Source organism: Amblyomma americanum, chromosome 5 (assembly GCF_052857255.1).
Source record: "Amblyomma americanum isolate KBUSLIRL-KWMA chromosome 5, ASM5285725v1, whole genome shotgun sequence".
Taxonomy (NCBI): Eukaryota; Metazoa; Arthropoda; class Arachnida; order Ixodida; family Ixodidae; genus Amblyomma; species Amblyomma americanum.
Genome location: NC_135501.1, coordinates 201,238,059 through 201,260,964, shown reverse-complemented (window position 1 = coordinate 201,260,964; position 22,906 = coordinate 201,238,059). Strand labels below are relative to the sequence as shown.

Genomic DNA, 22,906 nt, shown 5'->3' with positions numbered 1-22,906 from the left:
TGATGCACCTGACAAGCTTTACCAGCGCTAACCCCGTTTCTGGAAAGAAACGTGAGCGTTGGTTGTTCGTCGAATGACTTGCATGACCGGACTCGGAGCGGGGCACCGCGATCAGACTTTCTTTGCCCGTGATTGGTCGGTTGCCTACCCGTCTCCTCTTGCTTCTGTCATTATTGACTTAAAAGAACTTCTTCTTGGGCGAGTTGGTCACAATTCATCTTTGGTACTAGGCGCGAACACACACAGAACACAAGGAAGGGAACGGGACAGAGCGCCACTTACAACTGCTTTATTCGGAGGCACATCACACATTGACGTCACGAATAAATAAAATGAGGGCCCGTACAGGTAATACTAGTTAGGAAACTTCTCTCACTTCAAAACTTGGCCGGCGATTTAGCATTGCTAACCATGAAATATTGCGCAAAAGCACTGTTTTTTTTCAGGTCGACACCATCGCCGCGTACCCCCTTTTCCAAAAGTAACCAGGCTGCCCGGTTTCATTCTCAGTTGTATAGCGGAACAGTTTTCGCACCCACCAAACTTTAAATCACTGTGAGGTAAGGAGAAACCTTTCCCTCACCTTCCAATGCCTTTTGGTGTTTAGGAAAAGCGTAGGGGCTCCACTATATGAGGCAGAAGCAAACGATGCAGCCTGGCTACTTTTGGCAAAGACTGTGCCTGAAAGCGCGACTGAGGTGTCCACTGACCCAGGGAACCAGTCATGCTCGTCTTCAACTTTTTCGTCGTCAATGCCAGTTTACCCAATGTACGCCTACTACGGCCTATGCTCCAGTTCCGCGTTTCTGCAATAATGTTGTCAACGCCAACGCGTGCTGCTCTAGTGCCCTGTTTTTCCCACCACGTTGTCGACGCAAACGCATGCAGCGCACATCGCTCTGTCGCTACCGCCACGTGGCTCAAACCGCGATTATTAGTTTGATGATAGTATTAGTTGACGAATAAGACGATGAGCAACGCACAGCGCGGGAATGTGTTGCAGTTTTAACACGAGGCGTGACGTGATCGGCTGAGGCGACAGCCTAGTGCTGTCGTACAGTGGCCAGGGAGGATTCTAATCATAGTGCCGCTGAGGATTCTAATCATAGTCGCGTCATTGTTTATTTATTTATGGATTTCCCAAGGTCACCCTCAAGGTCAAGCTTCACACAAACCGGTGAGTAGGCTTGACCTCGTGAAACAGTGCTTTCTCAACTAAAAGTGACTAGTCCCACTGGACACCTCGCGGAAATTTATGATGGGGCGGCGCCATCCGGAAGCAGGTATAAAACCTGTAGCAATTTGTCACCGTTATCTTTGGAGGATTGTTTATTTTTTGCTTGTCTTATGTCCTCTTTTTCTCTCGAACTCTTATGTGTATGCATCTTAGTTAATGCTTCTGTTTCGCGGATTCAGTTACCAGTCGGTTGTGCGTTTCTAAACAACCTCGAAGTTCGCAACTTGAACACAGTTTACGCTCTTGACCACGGGCATCGCGACAATCCATAAACTCCCCGAATTTTAGCGCAATCATAGCGCCTTTTTTTAAATACATATGCCGTATGGGAATCTTCGCAACTGGTAATATAAACGAGCTCTGAAAGAGGTGAAAACGATATGAATCGTTAAATAATACGGCCGCTATTTACGCTTTTTTACTCTGAACCATACCTGACACGCCAATAATTAGAGTGCGAAGCATCCATGAATTCCAAGTGTGCTCGTTGCGTTCTTCTCTTCTAAAACGCTGCAGTAACGGTCCCGTGTTCTTCTTGAAAACTGTTTACAGTAAAAAAAAAGAACCTGAATGCTGTCGGCAACAAGCTACTTTGTTACGCTTAGTAATGTACGCACGTGCACTTTGCGCGCACATTTTTTCTTTCCCCACCATAGTGCTTATGCGCGAAAAGGAATGTACTTTCCCACCGGCTGTTGCTCACTTTTATTCTTCCTTTTCGCACGCAGGGTCGTTCCTCGCTGTGTTCTTTCATGCTTGCGGCGCCACTCCTCGTTGCCGCGTGCCGCTGAAAACGGTGCAGTGCTGCGAAAGCTGCGAGCTGGGGATAGACTTGCCCGATGTCGGGTTTACAAAGCTCTGCGCCAACGTATGAGAAAGCTTCGGATTTGCGTGGCGGTTCGATAGTGAGCCGACGATAAGATAGCCAAAAACGCGAGTCTATCGCCCACTTTCTCAGGGGTGGACAACTTTGCTCTACTGTGCACAAAAGGTTGGTACACTAGAAAGCTATGCCAAAGAGCCCGGTGTCAGTGCTTATTTTTATTTATTTATTTCAAAATACCTCAGGCCAGTGCTTGGCCCATACAGGAGTGAAATACACACTATCTGCATACTGTCAAAGTAATGATAAACACAGTGTTTAGCAGCATGCAAAACATACGAAATACAAAAACACAAGTGCGCACATTTTAGTCTGTAAAAAAGCGTACCAGCTCGCCTAGGGAATCTTCACAATGAAGTACATGTGTCGGCAAGAATATTTAGTCTTCGAAAAATTACAGGAAAAAAAGTTGGATTTAAAAAGTTTGTTTCAGCAGAGATCGGGGTGAGTGAGTGTTGCTGGACTAGGTTTAATGCAGTGTGGAAGTTTATTTTTTGCTGTCAAGCTCTTATAGACAAGTGTCAGTCGATTCATTTTCCTTCCGGTTTCCAGTGTTCTTATGTTATTTGAATACATTAACTGTGGTGGGGAGTTTTCTTTTCTATACTTTCCAAAGATGAACCTAACAACTTTCCTGTTTACTCTTTCATGCTGCATGATGTCCATTTTTTTTGCGCGTGTCGCACACTGGTGAAGCATATATCATAGTTTATGTTCTTGTGTCGTTGCTGCACTATTTCACGGTTTAAAGCTCGGAGCGCCAACAAGCATAAGTCTCCACTATATGTTCCAAACATTGCGAAGTCGAACGTGACTTAGGAATCAGCAACTTTCCCAAGTCTTCAGTCTTGCAAACTTCGTGAAATCGAACATGCAGATAAGTCTCTGCAGGCTATATAGCTCCCGAAGAGCGATGCACGGTTCTAGAGAGCCAGGGCTCAGCCCCGTCGTGAGGGCGTCAGGTGGTTCTGACGCGAGTCCTGTTTTTGTTCATTCGTTCCTTCGTTCGCTCAGCCCTTGCCCCGCCGGAAGAGTATAGGAACAAGATAAAAAAAAAGAAAACGGGTATATGCGAGGAACCTGTATTGTAGTCGATCAAGCACACGTGTACTCTTGCCTTTTTCTCGACGCGCTAAAAGGCGCCAAACCCAAATAAGCAGATAAAACGAAGAAGCGTACGTGGGCGGCATTTCCTGCTGGTGTGGGCTGCCTCGCAGCAGGGGCCAGACTCTGAGCTCGCACGCGCACCTGAGACCTGGTTTGCTCCTTTACCGATGTGCATTTTTGTTTGTGTGTGTGGGGGCTGAGTCTTCATCCTGAATTCCTGTCTTGATGCTGTTTGGTTCTGGCTTCCCCGCAGCGTCAATGAAGTCAACGATATTTTTTGTTTCGGTTTCTCGGATGCTCTTATATCTTATACTTTATGCTTGCTATTCCTCGGCGCGTGGAACACTTGGGAATGAAGGTTTATGACCGGGTAGAATATGTGCGGGTACAAAACAAATATAGTTATATCACTGTGGCTTACTGAAGACTAGCATGCATGTAGAAATTGAAGGAAGGTGTACAGATATGGCACGGTGCACTCGTCGCATGGTTCTCATGTCACTGATTTCTGCACTTTATGTTTACTTCAGCTGTACTTTATCTGTTCGGCTTGGTTTATGTGGCTTAACGTCCCAAAACAACTCAGGCTATGAGGGACGCCGTAGTGGAGGGCTCCGGATAATTTCGACCTCCTGGGATTTCTTAACGTACACTGACATCGCACAGTACACGGGCCTCTAGCATTTCGCCTCCATGGAAATGCGACTGCTGCGGTCGGGATCGAACCCACGTCTTCCGGGTAAGCAGCCGAGCACCATAACCACTGAGCCACCGCGGCGGCTTTGTATATTATCTGTGTTTTATCTTTTGCTTTGTCCTCTTTCTTTTACATGCCCTTTCTGTGTTCCCAAAGCAGGGTAGCCTCCTCGCCTTTCTTTTTCTTTCCCTCCTAACCAATGCCCTTCCCATTGCCTTAGTTTTGTCTCCAATCATTTCTAATTACTCTCTCTACGTGACGCCTAGTCTCATTTGGTTCCCCCAGATCAGGGTAGCCAATTACAATTCGCCTAGTCTCATTTGGTTCCCCCAGATCAGGGTAGCCAATTACAATTCGCCTAGTCTCATTTGGTTCCCCCAGATCAGGGTAGCCAATTACAATTCGCCTAGTCTCATTTGGTTCCCCCAGATCAGGGTAGCCAATTACAATTTGCCTAGTCTCATTTGGTTCCCCCAGATCAGGGTAGCCAATTACAATTCGCCTAGTCTCATTTGGTTCCCCCAGATCAGGGTAGCTAATTACAATTCGCCTAGTCTCATTTGGTTCCCCCAGATCAGGGTAGCCAATTACAATTCGCCTAGTCTCATTTGGTTCCCCCAGATCACGGTAGCCAATTACAATTCGCCTAGTCTCATTTGGTTCCCCCAGATCAGGGTAGCCAATTACAATTCGCCTAGTCTCATTTGGTTTCCCCAGATCAGGGTAGCCTATTACAATTCTTCGCTGGACAATCCCTGCGCCTAGTTTTCGTCTCTCTCTTAACTAAGTCTTTTCCACTGGCCTAGCCCTGTCTTAACCACTTCACTTTTACCCATCCTCCCAACCCTCCCACATAGGCCGCTTTTCAGGCCGACAAGTTATTAACTGGTGCTCAGACATTTTTTCCCTTATGACTTCCTCGGATACGCATCCTTTGTTAAAGGCGGTATCGACTCTTTCCAGAGAGATTTAGAATTACGGACAGACACTGCCCTCACCCGTTTCTCTCCTCTCCTCCTTCCCCCTCCTCGTCGCTGGTAGTTTCAAAGCGCATCGATAATGCGCTGAGCGGTCGGGTCCAGCCCCACCGTTGCCGAGGCATCCTCGGGTCATCAACATTCAGCGACCGGCGCCTCTTCTGTTGCCTCGCGTCTTTGAAGTCCCTCGGCGGGCCCAGCTAGCTTTTGCCGTGAACGAAGTCTGTAGCTACGGCTACGGCGCTGTGGCGGCGACTCAAAGGGAATATCATAATGCCGGTAGCTGTAAGCGGGCAGAGAAGAAGAGAGCTCTGGGGAAATTTTAAAGAGTGCCCAGGCACGCACGGCGCGGATTTCTGCGGTCGCATTGTTTACATTATCTTTCCTTTTATCCCCTTTTGATGGCAGTGTGTGGACTCTGAGTGGGGGAATAAAAAAAAAAACACTGGAATAAGGGTATTCAAAATTACCCACGGAGGTTTCCTGCGGTTGTCTTTCTTTCATCGTTTACTGTAATTTCATCGGAATTCTTGCCATCATCCCGGCAAGTGGATGAATAATTTCACCAGCATTTGGTCTCCCTAAAACTGTGCAGCATAGGGGATGCTATAGAGCCTCGCCATCAGCCAGTGAGGGAGTGGAATTCTTAAAGTCGTTCGTACGCGTTCTACGCGGAGTAGTCAACATGGACTAGCTGATAAGCTGAAGTAGCAGTCAACGTGGAGTAGTCGGTCAATCGCGATAATGCTGGGGCATGTATGGTGCATCCAGAGCTATAGTCAAGCGTAAACCTGTTTCGGGACATGCTGGAAAAGATTCCAGTTCCACACGAACCATCTTACTTTTGACAAGAAGCTAGCGTTGGGTGAAATTTTTACCGAACATGGTGAAAGCTCGCACTGTGGAAAACTTTCCGTATTTGTGCGCCTTCATACGTACTGTGAAGAGGAGTCACAATTATTTATAAAAGCCACACACTGTGCTGAACACATCTAGCGGCGCGCGTTCGAATTATCGCACTTCCTTAGAGAATATAATGGTTTATTTCACGTGCCAAACAAACACTGGGCGCGGCGGGCCATGCTTTAATGGAGAGATACGAAAAAAGGTTCGATCTTTTGGAATAATTGATAACCATTGACTGAAATTTCGCTAGGCAGTCGTTTTCATATTTCGCATCCTTCCAAACTCTGCCGACACTGAACCCACATGCTTGGGGTTCAGCAGCTGAAAGGCCGTAGCCACTGATTTATCGCTGTTGCTTACCTCGTTTCGTTCACTGAGAACTGTGCAAACAGACAAGTCACTGTGACCAGCGATGGAGCTGCTTGGAGCGCAGGCTGGTCATGTTCCAATGAGCTTATACAAGCATTCTTTGCGACCATGGTTACCTCATGATTCGCTCGGTTACCACTGGATCGACTTGGTGACCTTCTAATCGACTATTCCCTGCCCTTTACTTCATTAGCGCTGCACCCTTTAACGCATTGGATCGAAACAACTGTCAAAAGGTGGCCTTTATGATGAGCTCGCTTTGAGGCTGGATTCGTGTATGAGGGTTAAGGAAAGGTGCGGTGTCGGAGTTCAAGAAGAATACCGAAGCTTTCACCGCCAAACTTAACCCTTTGTTTTGTGCGCGCCATTGTGGCTCGGAACAATGACGTCCTGGTGCGCCGTGATGTCGATGGAATAATGAACACGCGTGGGCGGGGGAGCGCTTTATACTACAAAGTTTGCCGCGTTTATTTATGAGCCAGCCCCACACAAGCAGATAGAGGGCGCCCCGTAACTTGACGCCAAATTCTGAGAACGTGAGCGCCCGCCTGCGGAATAAGAAAAGACTTAGCAGGGCGAAGGGGCGAGCGAGGTCTCGCTATGGAAGTGGCCTGTGTGTTGTTCCGGATGAATGCGCTTCGACTACCTCGCAGGAAGAGGGTAAAATGAGGGTTTAGGGAGAAGGGAACGGCTGAGGGTCCAGCGTGTCCTCTTTCACCTTGCGCTCACTGGCTCCTGCCGCTGGGGACACCGTTATTGTGTCGGAGCGGGGCAGCCATTGTCGCCAGGCAAAAAAAAAGGGAGCGCGCATGACCCGTCGTCCCTTGTGTTTGGGGAAAAAGGGATGGAAGGCGGTACTTTTGTTTTACGACGCAACGCGCGAAACCCGATGCTCTCTCCTCCATTAAGCCTTTAATGAATCGGGTTCGTTTGTCAGCTTATTATACAATGATGAAAAAAGAAATAAATTGGTTTGGGGAAGTTTTCCGCTCTGTTATTTGGAAAGCTGGTATATTGACTCCCTTGGGGGTGGGGGGTCGGTATGCCTGAAAAGGTACCGCCGTGAAAGACCCCTTTGTTGAGCTGGCCTTTCAAGCCCCGTAGTAAGTAAACATCCGAGTGGCTTCACAGCTGATTACTAGCGCGGTCGGTTTTCGGGTGAATTGAATGCGTTGTAACGGGAGCACCGCTCGAAAAGGACATGGGCAATGGAAATGAAAAGGTCAAACTCGGTATCCGCATGTACTGTGCGTATATGTCGTTATCTCCCTAATAATTTTATTTCTCACATATTCCTTCTCATTCCACGAGCTTTGTTATTGTGCGCTGTGTGTTCCTGTTATTCTACCGACTCGCTCAGTGGAAAGTTTTCTTTGCATAGGTCCCAGCGGGTCAACTCGGTATTTATACCGCGTTACGGGATGTAATACAGTGAAATGCGGTGGACGAACGGAAACCTGTATTAAATGCAAGAAAGCTAGTTTGAGGCAGAGGAAAAAAATACATATAGACGGAGTGTTACAGGGAAGACTTCAATTTTCAAAATAGGATTTTTGACGTAAAAATATGGCTTTCGCGCCATGGTATTGCCATCGTTGGGGCACACCAGAAAAACCAATGAGTCATCTTAACAAGTTAGCTAGTTAACAGATTTTTAATAGTGAACTTTTTAGCTAGTAGAGTTAGGCGCATAGCTGCAATTAGAGCTTTGTAGCCGGTCGTTAGTAATAGCCATCTCAGTTTTTGGCGCTGTGGCTCGACAAAATTTGGCTTTTTGATTAGTTACAAGCACTGGGAAAGTCGCGTTGTCTGCATGCCTTTCAAAAGCGCATGTATTTTCGCACGGTTCAGCCAGATTTTGTCGAGCCACAGCGGCGAGGGTAATCACGTTTTCGAAATTCTAAAAACTGATCTGACGGTTACTAACGACTAGCTTCAAATATCTAATTGCAACCAGGCGCCCAACTCTAATTATTAAAAAGTGAGTTTTGGAAATTAGTTAAACACCTTACTAGTTAAAATGATTCACCGGTTTTCTGGTGCCCGCCAATCCTGGGAATACAATGCCGCAAAAGCCATATTTTTACCTCAAAAATTGTATTTTTGAAAATTACCTTAAGTCTTCCCTGTAACACACTGTATATACAAGCGGAATTACCTGGTGCCACCAAAAAAGTTGTTGCTTCAGAAGGAACGTAAATAGCACGTCGATGGGTGGCAAACGTTCTGCGTGCAAGCTTTCTGCTATTTCAGCTCGCTGTTTATGCATACGTCCTCATGACATGTGCGGAAGCTTCATTCTTTGTGAAAAGAGTTGTCAATCAAAACAACTGTGATATGCTGTGGGGTGCACCGAGTACCGGTTCATCCGGATTATTTTCCTGGTTTATTTGATTGGCTGAAGCTAGAGTAGAAAGGAGGAACTCTGCATCCCCATGCTGCGAGTACAACGCAGTCGGCCCCCAGGGCAAAAGCAGTGAGCGAGTGGCCCTGACAATAGGCGACTGAAACTAAAAAGCAAAAAAATAATAAAAGTATAAGAAGACACTGTTGAGTTGTTGAAAGTGCGGAGGCCGCAAGCGTGACCGTGGAAAAGATATCTGGCTTCCCTGGTGAGCTTTCTGAGCTTGGAAAAACCGGCATGCTTTGGGAGTGTGTCCGTGATATGTGGATAAGGGGTGGGGAGGAAGAGCTTGGGTGCAGAAATGGTAGCACACGCGCTCGGCGAACCGAGGCCGTGGCGAAGGCCGCTGGTGACATGTTGGAGAGAAACATTGTAGCTGATACTCTGAGCGGGATGGAAAAGGGGGAATGTATTGAAGGGAGCGCTCAGAAAAAGAGCGACGGAAAAAAAATATAATTGTCAAAAATATAGTGAACGAGCGAAGGTGCGAAAGAAAATGAGGGAAAGCGAAAGAAGTGAGGAATGAAGAAACGAAGGGCAAAAAGAGAAGCAGGAATGAAAGTATGCCCCGCCGCGGTGGCTCAGTGGTTAGGGCGCTCGACTACTGATCCGGAGTTCCCGGGTTCGAACCCGACCGCGGCGGCTGCGTTTTTATGGAGGAAAAACGCTAAGGCGCCCGTGTGCTGTGCGATGTCAGTGCACGTTAAAGATGCCCAGGTGGTCGAAATTATTCCGGAGCCCTCCACTACGGCACCTCTCTCTTCCTTTCTTCTTTCACTCCCTCCTTTAACCTTCCCTTACGGCGCGGTTCAGGTGTCCAACGATATATGAGACAGATACTGCGCCATTTCCTTTCCCCAAAAACCAATTATTGTTATTAATGAAAGTATTGAATGCAAGAAAAGACAGCACTTTAGAAATCGCAAATACTGAGCTAAATGAAGAGAAAAGTGATTGAGTGGATGGTGGGTGGGTGATGAGAGAGAGAGTGAGTGAGAAGGAAGATTCGTGAAAGAGGGAACCATTAGGACAGGTAAGAGGTGAAGCATTTGCAGGTGGCGTTGCTTCGAGGACCGAGTCACGCGAATAAGGACAAAAGGCGGTATGAAGCACAGGCTACGGAGAAAGTGCTGTCTTTAGCGAGTTTAGGTGAAACGAGTGGTGCCTCAGAAGAAAGCAGTTGCAAGTAAAGCAAGCAGCCCGTGGAGAATTTGTGGGAATGTGATCTTAGATCTGTAGTAATTGAAGCCACAAGAGACGCTGGAGTGTCTATGCACTAGTTGCGTTCTTTGTATTCGTATTTCTGGGGGAAGCCATATTGCTGAGCATGTAATTGTGGAGCATGAACTTCAGTTATAACAGGACACGAGCATATTGCAGTGTAATTCTAGTTGTTTCACCCCACTGGGTGCATCACGACTTGCGTCGCATTTTCAACGGACTGCGTCATGCTCGACTGTCTCTTCGCATTCCCAACACTTGTTCGCACGCTGCTTTTTTTTTTCTCGTTGATGTTTAGTGGTGCAACGGTGACATGGATGACGTAAGAGGTAATCGGACGAGTGCCTGAGTTTCAGGCTTTGAAATATGGCCCTACATAGGATGGGAACGAACTAGTAGTATTCGTGGGTTGGTTGCGGTTACGTATTAGGAGTGCAAGCAACGAAAAGAAAGTTGTTAAGTACCATCTGCGTTCGCTGGCGTCCTGTTTCAACTAAGTCGAATGAATTTTTTTTCCCTTTCTATTTGGAGCGCACCTTGATGTCTAATTAGTATACCTGAGCGCTTTCTCAATTCTTTTTTTTTTCACGCAACGTCTATTCGCAAGTCTTGTTATTCGTGCAACCTTTGGTCTCAAAATGGATCCTGTCCTGTGTTATTGTGTTCCTAGGAAGCAAACAGAGAATGGAGTTTAGTTTTCATGTTTTATTTGCATTACGGCTGCGGTATTATACCTGGACAGCGACTGCTTCTCCAGTGTAAAGAAGTCCTGGATATCACAGGCACTGAAAAATAACGTAGCCTCGGAGCATCAAGGATGTCATCCTTAATACTCTCTACATTTCGGTAAATTATCATTTTTTCCTATTGTACTCCCGTCCTGGCGCCGCAGATACAGCTACGAGTTTTCTTGTCGTCGATGTGGGCATCACGACTGCAGGACTAACTGTACCATGGCTACAGACGCCTACAAGACATTCGTCTCTGAACAACTGAAATTGCTGTCGACGAAAGAAACGCTCTGTACCAATCCACACAAACAAACAAAATATACACTACACTGGTTCACTCAACAAGAAAACGAAGAGTTTGTCTCGGCCTGGGAGCACCAGAAACGACTTTCTCCGCTCGTCGGATCCTCCACATCTTGTGTCCTTCGTCTTTCGTGAGCCTTATTGCTTTTCAGGATGCTGAACTTGTTTTGGCGCATATCCATCGCACGTGCTCGTCTTAGCATCCCCGCCTGCATTTGTGGTAACGCTTTTGTCCTTCCTTTTCTTCCATTTTCCTTTTATCTTGGCTCGTCTGGCGTGATATTGGACACTTCCCGGAGTTGCCGCGTGTACTGTGCGCGCGGGCGGCGTCATCACCCTTGTGTCGTTCCTTCCGATGGTCGCCCAAAATGTGCCACGTGCCAGCGACGGTCGTAACGCATGTACGGGGCCAGGGGGCGCTCGTGTCAGCGCCAAGCTCCCTTTCGCCTCCTTGTGGAAAGCTTGTCTCGGCGTCCGCCGTGGTATTCCCGCGACCTTTCACCTTTGAGGCCTTTGTTGGCGCACAGCGGCTTTGTTCGCAACCCACTCTTCTTACCCGCCTTCCCTCTACTCTCCCTGTGTCTGATCACAAGCTTACGTTGTGGGTAGCATCACGGTTCGGTATGTTTGTTTTCTATGTTTTTGTTTTGTTTCTTGTTTTATCTCATTTAGCCACTGCGGTGGTGTACGGGCGGGCGCAATAAACTTGGGGCGAGGCTTCCATACATTCGCCGAACTTGGAGGATGTCGTACGGCTTGTTCTTTCGGGCCATGTCCTCATCCGTTGGCTGTTGGTCGGAGAGCTTCTTTTTCGTGGCCTTTTTGTCTTTTGCTTCGGATTTGTTTCTTCCGTTTTTGTTGGGTGTGTTTGTTCTTGGTGGTCTTGAGGTTCAAAGGATTGTCTATATCATTCGAGTATGTGATGCGAAACGGTAAATTGAAGGAAGGGCAGGAGTGTGAATGTGCGAAAGGGCGGCTGTTATTAGCTATTTGCACGGCGTGGCGCTGCACACATGGGCTGTCCTGCTGTCACTGAAGGTTCTTTGCAGGCGTTTCCGTTCTGGCCGGAAATACAGGGAAGAATCTACGGGGACTGACGGGCAAGGAGTTGAGCAACATGTAAAGGAAAGCTGCCGACATTCTCATGCACTCTTCTTTTATTATTTTGATATCACTTTGCCGTTCCAATCATGTCACTGCGTTTCTGAGACAGGTCTTCGAATTACAGAGGTGCAAATTATGCATTTAATTGTGGAGAAGTTAACGTTCGGTGACGACATTTTGTAAACGTGCTACGCGGAAAAGCCGACTCAGGGCGCTTTCGAAGATGTACTTTTGGCGGTCGATATTTTTAAGTACAATACTGATTCAGAAAGTTTAGAAAATTGGGCTCGCCTTCGATGTGTACGGCCTAAAACCGAAAATAAGAAGTTGATTACTTAGGCTTAGTTAATTAATCGTATTTTAATTCACCTCGTCAAATATTGTGGCCTTGCTTTAGAATCTACCTGCACCAACTGCGCCAATGTATCCCTCACGGTTTTTAAAATAAAAATGTGCTAAGATAAAAAACCGTCACTCGTTATCTGCAGCTATCGTCGCTCATTCTATTGCGCTTTGGCTATGGCTTTTATATGTTTTTTGTTACTCTTTCTTTTATCTGCTTTGTATGATAGTTCATTTCGGGTTTATTGGGCGTCGCTGTTTCATGGCATGGGTTCAGGAGGTAGTAGATCAGTTGTTTAAGAGCGTTCTATCGAGGCATATTGGCATTTGCTTCATTTTCGCGTTCTGGCGTTTGGGAGCTCTTAAATCTGTTAAAAGGCATGTCTGTAGTGTCTCAATTTTGCAAGGGAACCACGTATGAAAATTTTAAATTCAGGGAAGTTCAATACATGTGGGTTCCGTATCCTCAGTTTTTCTGGGCGCCATATCCTTTCTTCTTCTTTATTGCTCTGCGCACTCGCACCTGTAAAACAGTTTACCTTCCGTGTGGGATCCGAAATATTATGTGATCTCTCTTCTGGTCGGCGCAGTTTATTTTTTCGTCATTTTACCTCCGCGTTGATCGGGATTTAAGGTGAAAGTTCGTCATTTCGGCCCCTTATAAATACTTCCTCGCGAACCTTCGATGCATCCCTTCCAGCACTCTGCGCGCTATTGAGCTCATCGCTGTGTCCTTTTCTATAATTGTGCTTTATTCTCTGTGACATTTACACTTTTGAAAAGAAACGAAAGATTTCAAGGACAATGTTAAGCATTTATTTGTATTTAAAATGGAAATTTTGCATCTTGACGCGAAGAATTTTTTCAAGTTATCCGCAGCTGTGGTTCGGCAGATGTTTTGATATACGCTCACTTTGATGAAAGCGAAGGTGCAGGTGAAACCGACTCCCTCTGTTCGAGCACGGATATATAGAACCAGGATATTTTTAATTATTTTCTATATCGAACACACAGTTTATCGAGTTGAAAATCCTGTGTGAAAGTATAAAAAAGTTGCTCAGTATAGCTAAGCCCAATTCTGCCGGTCGTTGGACATATCGAACGGCGCGTCGCGCCTCTGCAAGTGGCGTTTCTCTAAACGGCCTTCTTGAGTCACCTTTCGGGACAGGTTGGCTGCGTCGGGACAGGTTGACTGCGCTAACTTCGGCGCCTGCTGGGAGCGCTAGCACTGTGAAACTTCATAACGAGATGAATATAGGGCGTTCAAGAGGTAGGCCTTCGGTCCCTTATACTCAATTTCCAGGCCACATCGCGTCATGCGGTGAAGCCAACCTAACTAAAGCCTAGCTGCGCCTTCGCCTGCCGTGTTACGCTGCCGAAGAGATTGCGGAAACCAACTGTCCCTTAATTTTAACTATTTGTTATTCTATTTATTGTGCATTGTCAACAAAATTGGGCATCTTATCACAGGAGCAGGCTAGTTCCAAACCACCGTCCGCTGCGGCTTCGTCTGACTGACTGATGTTGCTAAAAGGAAGTAGGAAAAGGAAAGAGCACGGGCCTGCCTACTGGCTCAAGCCGAGCCACGCTCGCTGCCGCGTGCTGAAAGTAGGAGACTTAAAGGATAGGGGGGGGGGGGGGGGAAAGATAGAAAAGGCGCCGCGCGCTAATAGGCCCGTAGGCCTTGGGCCGATCCCGGAGGCAGTGCTTCGATGAGAAGCGAGTTAGGCGTAGCAGAGCCTAGCGAGCCATGCGCTGCCAGCACGCCGTCGCGTGGCACGTCACTGCAAGAAGCCCGTCTTTATCGTAGGAGAAATGCTTTCTAGATTATAGGTTACTGATAAGATTATATATTGTCATTTCTATATATATCGAATTGTCGATATATCGAACTATTTCGCCATCCCCTTCAAGTTGTATGTACATCCGGCTTCAACTGTATCTGCAGTAAGCTGGCTTCTCCTTTGAAAGCATCTGTTTGCAGTGAAGCAAGCTTTCAAAGCATAGTTGATGCCCTAAAAGGGACAAAAAGCGAATTGCTGTATACGCAAGCAGCAAAAGGTTTAGCCTTGTGGTTTTCACAGAACTGCATATCCTGTTGTCAGCGTGGTAATCTAAGTTAAGTTATATATGCATTAATTATAGTTTTAGTGTAGGGTGAGACTTCGAAAAGTTTACACATATTCAGCGCAATAGACGAGACGTAAGGGTGAGACGACGAAAATCTGCAACGCTACTGTGTAATTTTCTCACCCTTACGTCTTCTTCGAAAAAAATGGAGAGAAAGAGAGAGAGAGAGATAGATCGCAAGCAATCTGAGCTTCAACTGACGGTGAGAGTGTGCAGACGTGCCCTGTCACTTAGGTCATTCTTCAAACAAGGGCGTCTGCGTTTCGTCAGAGTTCTACTGACAGCCGCGCACTTCTTTCGCAAGGCCAGGATTGAAGGCTCCCAGTCCTTGCCTGCTCTCCGTCTATCACTGTCAGCTCCGTCGGACTCCGCGTCACTGATTCGTGAGAATGACAGTCATTTAGAGAAGACGCCGAGCCGAAATTACAAACGAAACGATAGCTTGGGTGACGCTACTTTTTGTGTGCGTGACGGCTATATTTTCAGGATTGGTTGCCCTCTTATTGTGTCCTATTTTAATCTTCCATGACTTGGTTTCATTTTGCCACCTTACTTATTAAAGGAGCTGCACCGAATCGGGACCGAGAGCGCTCATGAAGCATTGAATTAGGATGGATTCTAGTGGGCACGCTTTTATAGATGAGTTTCTTGTCGCAATAAATCCTACTAGCAACATTTCTTGCTGAAGCCTGGAAGTTCATTCTCACGCAACGCGAGATTTTTATTATTGCCTTGTGGCTGCACCACTTGAATTAATTACAAGCTTGAGGTGTGATACGCGGCACCGCAGATAGACATGTGCAGCAAGCTTTTGTACCTCAATGCTCTTTGCTACACCGGCTACATCAAGGCGTTTTGTGCCTTTAATTTTCATAGCTTCGGTTTAATTTTTTATCTCCATTTCTTGTCAACATTTTGAGGTTGTTGAAAAATTAATTTCACCTCACTGACTAGTCAGATAAATAACCAAAAAATGACAACGAGGTGCAAGTAACCTCGCTACATTTATATTTCTCTTGAGAGTTGGTAAATTTGCCGAAAGGTGTCGTGGCATTCTCGCTAGAAAAAATCGTCGGCAAGTCAGATCGCCATCTCTTTCGGTTAGCATCGGCGAGTGGCCTCCGCTACCGTTCCAAGCTAAGACGCGTCAAAAGCAGTCGTCGACCAAAGTCCGATGCGCGCGTCACTGATCTCAACAAACTACCATTCCGGCTGAAAGATGTAAAAGAAGTAGTGCCGGTGCGTTTTTTTTCCCTTTGTCGCCGCTTTTCAAAAGCGGCTATTGGCCTTTGGGTGCCTCCGCCAAATGCGGTGCCGACAGAATGCATAAAATATCGCGATAACGCCCGCTGTCGCGGCTAATCTTTTATGTTTGCGCGCTTAGTTCTCTTGGCGCATGTCTCATATTTCACTTGTGGAGTAGTTCAGATAAAGCGATATTGTATGTGGAAGTTTGCGCTCTGGTATATAAGCTCTGGTATATAAGTTTAGAAGAAAAAAAGAGACTCTTCGAGGTGCTGCATAAAAGCTGGCATAAGCGATCGCTTTGAGTGAGTAAACTCGGGGCGCGTCTGTCTCTAGGCTGCCCTCGCAAGCGCAGTCCGCTGGGTGTTCTATTTTGCAGCGGTCGCCGCTTGCATTATGATGGCGACGGTCCTCGAAGGGTCAGTGTTTTCTGGTAGGTCTGGCAGTCTCCCTCGGCGTCGCGTATGCTTATGCGAGAGCTGTAGATGCAGCATTAGCGCGGCTGCTCTTGGCGCAACCTTGAGAGCTTCGACTTGAGTTTCACGCTTCGACTGCGTAATGTGCTAAAAATACAAATCGAAGAAACGCAGAAAAAGTTGCTGATATGAGCCCAAGAACAAAGGCTATTCTGTGTCATCATTTTCCCCGAACCCAGGCGGCAGCCCAGGTCGTTGTGTCGGCGCCTTTCTAAACCATAACTATTTGTATATGCTATTTGTTTTGATTTATTTCAGCTTTATGGCTAGCAGGAAGTGTCGCGAAAGAGAAAGAGGCAGGAATTTAATAACGAATTCGACGAAACTGCACAGAAGCGCTAGGTGAAAGGAAAACGACAAATGTAACACTAAATATATTGTTAGGTATGTTTAATTTAAAATAAAACGGAATGCATTAATTAAATTCAAACACATTGGAATAACAGTAACATTACGCACATGCTTCAGAGTGACTAGATGAAACGGAACGCCAAACGCAAGAAAAAGGGTTTTTATAAGCTGCAACAAAGAAACTCAAGTGCTGAAAATTCAGTTTTAAATATATACACACACGCACTTGTACTTGTGATTGAAAATTAAAAGGTAAAAAGAGGTGTCCCTTGCTTTATGACTGAATAAGCGATTTTTCTGGTGAAGAAGAAAGGGTGCACAGCGGTGTTTTTTTATAACCTTTGGTTGCGGGTGTCAGCTTAGAGCAGACACCTTACACGGAGAAAAGAGCAGGAGTTTGCTGAAGCGGAAAATTAGAAATAGCGTTGTGCTTGCGAATTTTTGAGAAATTTGCTTTGAAAATCTTTGGCCGATCGACGGATGTCTTCCATGCAGCCTGTGGTGTCGTAACTTTTGGTATCCTCTCAATGAGGCGGTCGCGCGGTGCACTTAGGCTATACAGATGCAGGTTGCTGATACCAGAATTTGCCTGATTGCACACGCGTAAACAGCTATCATACTAACAGCTGCGTGCATCTATGCATTCTTAATCTTCCCGGCGTCCACCTCTGTTTTAAATCCATGCCTCTCGTACAGGAGTTGTAGCTCACTTCCGTTCGCAGATGTTTAGTTTGTACCGAGGTTGGCCCTTGCAATGTATTTTTGGTTTGAATTCTTGGCCCAAATTTACGATTTTTTTTGTGGTTTCTTTCTAAGTTTGGCGGGCCGCTGTGCGAACCAATTCCTTAGCGACACTTGAGCATCGCGTACCCCATGTAATGCACTGTATACGACGCACGATGCTGGCCATGCAATAGCACAAGTTTTAGTAGTTTTCGCTTGAGCTTGCCGAACGATATCAAGTCCTCACTTTATGACATCAACTGCATTTCCTTACAAGCATATTTCTCAATGTAACATATCTAAGCATTTTTTTCGGGCAAAGCAAAGTAATTGCGGCGATGTAGAAGGCAAGCTTCAAGTTCATGCTCCGAGATCACTTGATGTAAAAGCGAAAGCTTAGAGCGAAAAAAACAAATAAATAAATAAACACGACCGTGCTGTTGCGTCAGCAGGTAATGAAATGTTGCTGAATTTAGCTTTCGATGCGTTGTATGCGTTTGACTATGTGCAGTTTTAGCTTTTCTAGACGTTCAAAAAGCAGGTTAATATGGGGCTCTTTAATTGCGCACCAGCAGCTTTTTCAATATGTACCTTTTTTTTTTCTTTCAGTTGCGTTCTAGGGGGCTGGTAAAGAAAAAAAAAATATCCTGAAAGATCCGGACTTTCTTGGTACATTTTCGTTCCCTCAGCATTAAAGGGAAAAAAAACAGGTGGCTTCGCTGCGCTCAATAACATCTTGTAGCCCCCGCCTTTCACATGGTAATACTGTCGCGAAAGTTTAGTGTTCGACGTAGAAGTATCGTCGTGCGAGAAAAAGAAATTAATTTTTTTGGAGGCTAGCTTACAAGCTGGAATTGCCTGTTCCTTGTTATCCAAGCACTGTTATAGAGCTGCTAGGCCAGTGCATTTCACGCCAGTGGGGTTTTGCTATGAGTGTTCTTTTTTTTTTCTGCTAGCTCCGCTGTCTATCTCTCACCAATAGAGTGGTTCTTTGAACAGGCTCGTGCTTTTAGAGCTCAAGAGATATTGAAAGACAATGTTCATGAATTTTTTTCTTTATTTAGAGTGAGGGGGGTACGGGGGGCTGACATGAAGTAACCAGCTATATATATATATATATATATATATTCGCGAACTTCGTAGTGCTATTTATTACTTTTTTGCCGTAACGGTGGCCAATATCCTCTTGGAAGACTCAGTTCGCTGTTTTGGTTTGTCTTGATTGCTGGCGTGCTCCTTCGTCGTTTGATTTCATTTCACCAGGTGGCAGTGCAATCCTTTGCGCTTTGCGACGAGAGATGCTATGCTGAAGTACTTCCCGACGGTACTGACCGTAGCTGCGCAGTTGCATGTTAGAAACAAAAAACGCCGCTTGCATAACGACAAAAAAAAGTTTTATAAAAGTTGCCTTTTCTGCGTCGATGTCCAAACAGTGTTCGCAAAAATATCTACACAACTAAGCGCCACTCTCAGCGGTTTTCATGTTACTTCTTCTCTATTGCGAAGGACTTTATTGGAATGCTTAACTTGGAATTTCGCCACCGGATGGCACAATATTTTATTTGTCCGTGCGTCATCGAGCGGATATGCGCCGTATTGTTTTCTTTATTTTATATTGTTTTCTGTCGTCAAGTGCTTCCATCTGAGAAACCACTCTCGAGCGGTCTGGCGTAACGCATCTTTGCGGATGCAGGTGAAACTGGTAGGCAGAAACTGACCCTGCATATTTGCGCGTCATCGTCAATTGGCTGTGTGACATAGTTGCCAGTTGTTTATTTCTGTTCTCCTATGCTGCCAAGAGGAGTTCTCCTACGCTCATATGCGCCGCCTTTGCAACGCGCTGCGTCGAATTGACGTTCTGTTTTATTTGTAATTTATTCTATTTATTGCTTATTTATTTTCTAACGGTTCTTAAAAGGGAAGGTGGACGCTAGTCGGGTGCAGTCTGTAACGGTACCGGTAGGTTTCGCAAGGTTTTGAAAAGACCTTGGCATCTGGGATTGCTCAGGAAAACCGGGCCTACAAATGCCTATGTCCGTAGCACGAGTTGCCTTTCACTTGAAGCTCACTTTATCTTGCAACATTTCAGCCTTCGAGCTTGCAGTGCTCGCTTTAGGACCAATCGCGTTCAGAGAGGGAATGCGAAAGCATATCTTCTTTCTTTACTTTTTGTTAAATACCGCAGTCAATAAGACCGACTCTCACGAAATTCGTAACTGTAGGCAAAGGTGAAGCGAATTCTTCAGTGGAGAATATCGCGGTTGCACAATATCTCCGCCGCATGCACGGACGCAATGCCCGTGGGCACTGGATAAGGAATCGACTGTGTTTGCGTCTTGCCGCGACGTCGTAAGAGCAGTTCCAGAAAAGAATGCATTATATACGGGAAAATCATGATAGGCAGGGCAGGTTTGTGGGACCCGCCCGCAGGATGTTATGGTAGACCTAAAAGCGTTTTCGAGATTCAGTTAGGAATGTCAAAGTAATATTTCCAATAATGTGACCTTTTTAGTCTGTACGTGTTTACTTCCTGTCACGTTTCTTAATATTCGTCATTTTAAATGTGATGAGTGAGGTAATGGGCCCGCAGTGACGTTCAGCTGGTAAATGGTGCATGTTTTGTGATACAAAAGCGCACCACCAGCGCTGGCATAAACATTGATATTCGATGAATGCCACTGTGAAAAAAGGAGAGTAGCACGCAGTATGTGAAATTCACTCGCTAAAGGCTCTTTTGCCTGCCTACGATGGTGACATGCGAAATTCTAGAGGTCCGTGTGCTGTGCGATGTCAATGCACGTCAAAGAATCCCAGGTGGTCGAAATTTCCGGAGCCCTTCACTACGGCGTCCCTGTTAACCTGAGTGGCTTTGGGACGTTAAACCCGTAAACCATGAACCACAAACACCTAATTAAATTGTGTGTTAGCAATGCAATAGTATTCGAAGTGACTGATGCTGCTTGTGAGATTCAGGCTGCTCTTCCCGAGCTCTTCCTGTACACCACCTGCCACAGTTGGCAGGCGGCTGGTGACGCTACCTGCCACCTGGGAGTTGTGTGACGCTGCTTTATTCTTCGCCTGAGGAGGATTCTAATGCCATCGCACTAAAAACGCAAGATCAGAGTGCACCGCACCACTCACTCTTGGCCCAGGCTTTTTTTTTCCAATTCGTGTTCTTTCTTTTCTTTCTGTGGCAGGTGTGCGAGCTTCACGTGTCCGGCTACAAGTTCTCGGTGCTGGACAACGCGTTCGTGGTGCACCAGGGGCTGAAGACGGCCGCCTCCTTCCACCGCAACAAGGACGCCGACCAGGAGCGCAACCGGGTGCTCTTCCGCCAGTTCAAGCTCGAGCTGCGCGAGAAGTACCCGGACTCCTCTCGCCGGTGCTACTGATCCGAGACGCTGGCTGCTCCCGCCGCCGCTGACATCCGTTGCAGGCCACCTCGGAGACGATCGATCGGTGGGCGCCCTGTCCGCGTTTTACGGCGGCGTTCTCGCAGAAAAGTTCAAAGGGACACCTAATGCCATTATACGTTGGCAATGGGATAACGTTAGGAGCGGAAGTGACGTCAATTCCCTACAGCCAATGACAATGATTTCGTGCGCTGACGTCACTTCCCTCCAGCCAATGTAAATTATCACGTCTGGTGACGTCACTTGCCTGTAGCCAGTGGGAATGCTCCCGAGTGGTGGCGTCACTTCATTCCAGCTAATGGACGAAGTTTATGACCGACGAACAATTTTGGCCCCAGGGGGTAATGCTATCTCATTAAAGATGTGCTGCAACATATCAGATCTAACCGGGGAGGCAACTAGGTACGAAACACCTAGAATTATAACCGCGATTGGTATGTGCGCGTCGTTGTTGTTAGCCTCTGAATGGTTACAGTTGGTGCTCATTGCAAGTAATTCGCAGGTGAATAATTGGGTTATTGTTTGAGTGAAGGCACATTTGAGGTAAGGTACACAGTCTCATGGGATATAGAGAACAAAATGAATAGCTTGGGACCCGATATGTAGCTTAAAAATAATAATGGTTTATGGTTTGTGGCCTATAGCGTCGTAAAGCGAATTAGGCTGTGAGAGACGCTGTAGTGGAGGGCGAGAAACTACGACCACCTTGGGTTTTTTTTTATTTAAAGTGGGCGGACACCGCTCAGTACACGGGCCTCTAGCATTTCGCCTCCATTGTAATGCGACCGCCGCAGCCGGGATCGAACCGGTGCTCTCGGGTCAGCAGCCGAAAACCATAACCAGTGAGTCTACCGGAGCGGCTTGAAGTAATTATGAAGGCAAGGCAACTTGGTTCTAGGTGAACGATCTGCTCGGCCAAGTAGGTATTCCGGTCACTGCCCAACAATATAGACAGTTTGTCATGAGATCGCTGTCGTGATCCTGGTGTCTGTCTCCACGATGCCAGGGAATTTTTTTTGTTCTGAAAAGTAGACTTATTATTTCCGAGGTCGTTGTTCGCACTGAGTGGTCCTGACCTCAACAGGCAAAGCTCAGGTGTTGGTGTCGAGTGGTTGTGGGAAGGCGCTTTTGAAGCTCAGGGGAGCTTTATCGATTCGTTGTATACGTATTGCATGCTTTCAAAGATGCTGCCGAAATACGTGGGCTCTTTAAAACTACTGACGGATATATAACGCAGGAATCTAGGGACGCCAAAGCTATAACGGAATGAAGGGAAGGGAAGGAGAGGAGAGCGCACAGAAGGAGCAAAAACAAACAAACGGAGAGAGATAATTTTTACGGACGTGACATTCTTCCGATTGTGATTACTGTTCTTCCATCATTGTCGAATATGCGTAAGTCAATCATCACGCGAGCGGACCGCACGAAGTTGCGAAACTGAAATCGAGCTTGGGTAAAAGAAAAAATTAAGGCACGTTAAACGTGATGATAAACGCAAAAATAAAAGAATCTAGATTGCACTAACGTCTCATTTCGATGCCACCTATGTGGCTTTTTTCTTCACTCTTACTTTTACTCCGTCCTGCTTTCACTCCCATGAAGAGCGAGCGATGCCGTACCTGACCTCATTGTTAGGAGATGAGTGGTTGGTGAATGAATTTTTTTTTATAGATCGCTGGAGTCGTGATAGGCTTTTTATTTTTTCCCCAAACCTGGCTGCTCTTTGTATTATCTAACATGCGTTCGTTCCTTCCTGACGTATGCGGGCCACATAAACTTACGTGACCTATAACTGACAGCTGCGCCGGCAACGTGACTTGATTAGTTCCACCGGTCAGCAGGGGCCCGCGTACGGGTGCTTTTCATCGGCGGCGAGTTGTGTCGCAACTTTCGAAGCTGACGTAATTCACACGATTGGTTTGTCGCCGAGGCCATATTTTCTTTTGGGTGTTGCCCGACGCTATGGCGCATGCTTTACTGAGGCAAAGCGAGAACCGATCGAGTCGTCGTGTTCGTTTTGGAAACGCTCGCGAACTTCGCATGCGTCCTCATTCTTGCAAACAGCTCGAAAGATGGGACGAACGCAAGGAAAAAACAGCAATGGATACAAGAATTAAGGAGTAAGAAATACGCTCTCTTGAATACGTAGAAAAGTACGAAATAAACGCAGGAGGAAGTAAAAATTAATGAGGCGAAAGTAACCACTTAAGAACAGCACTGTCTAAGGAAAGGCAACAAGGAACCAGAAAAATACGCCTAGCAATAAAGCAGAGGTCAATAAGTTCTC

The 22,906-nt window shown here is 46.4% G+C and overlaps 1 protein-coding gene across 1 annotated transcript in view; it reads left to right on the top strand.

Moving 5' to 3' along the window:
• Window positions 1–22,906, top strand: part of LOC144133418 (beta-1,4-glucuronyltransferase 1-like) — a 271,081-nt gene that overhangs the window by 218,173 nt on the left and 30,002 nt on the right. Inside the window, exon 7 of the mRNA XM_077666507.1 lies at window positions 20,404–20,665. Within this exon, the coding sequence (XP_077522633.1) occupies window positions 20,404–20,598 (195 nt within the window). The 3' untranslated portion in view covers window positions 20,599–20,665. The remainder of the gene's footprint in view (window positions 1–20,403; window positions 20,666–22,906) is intronic.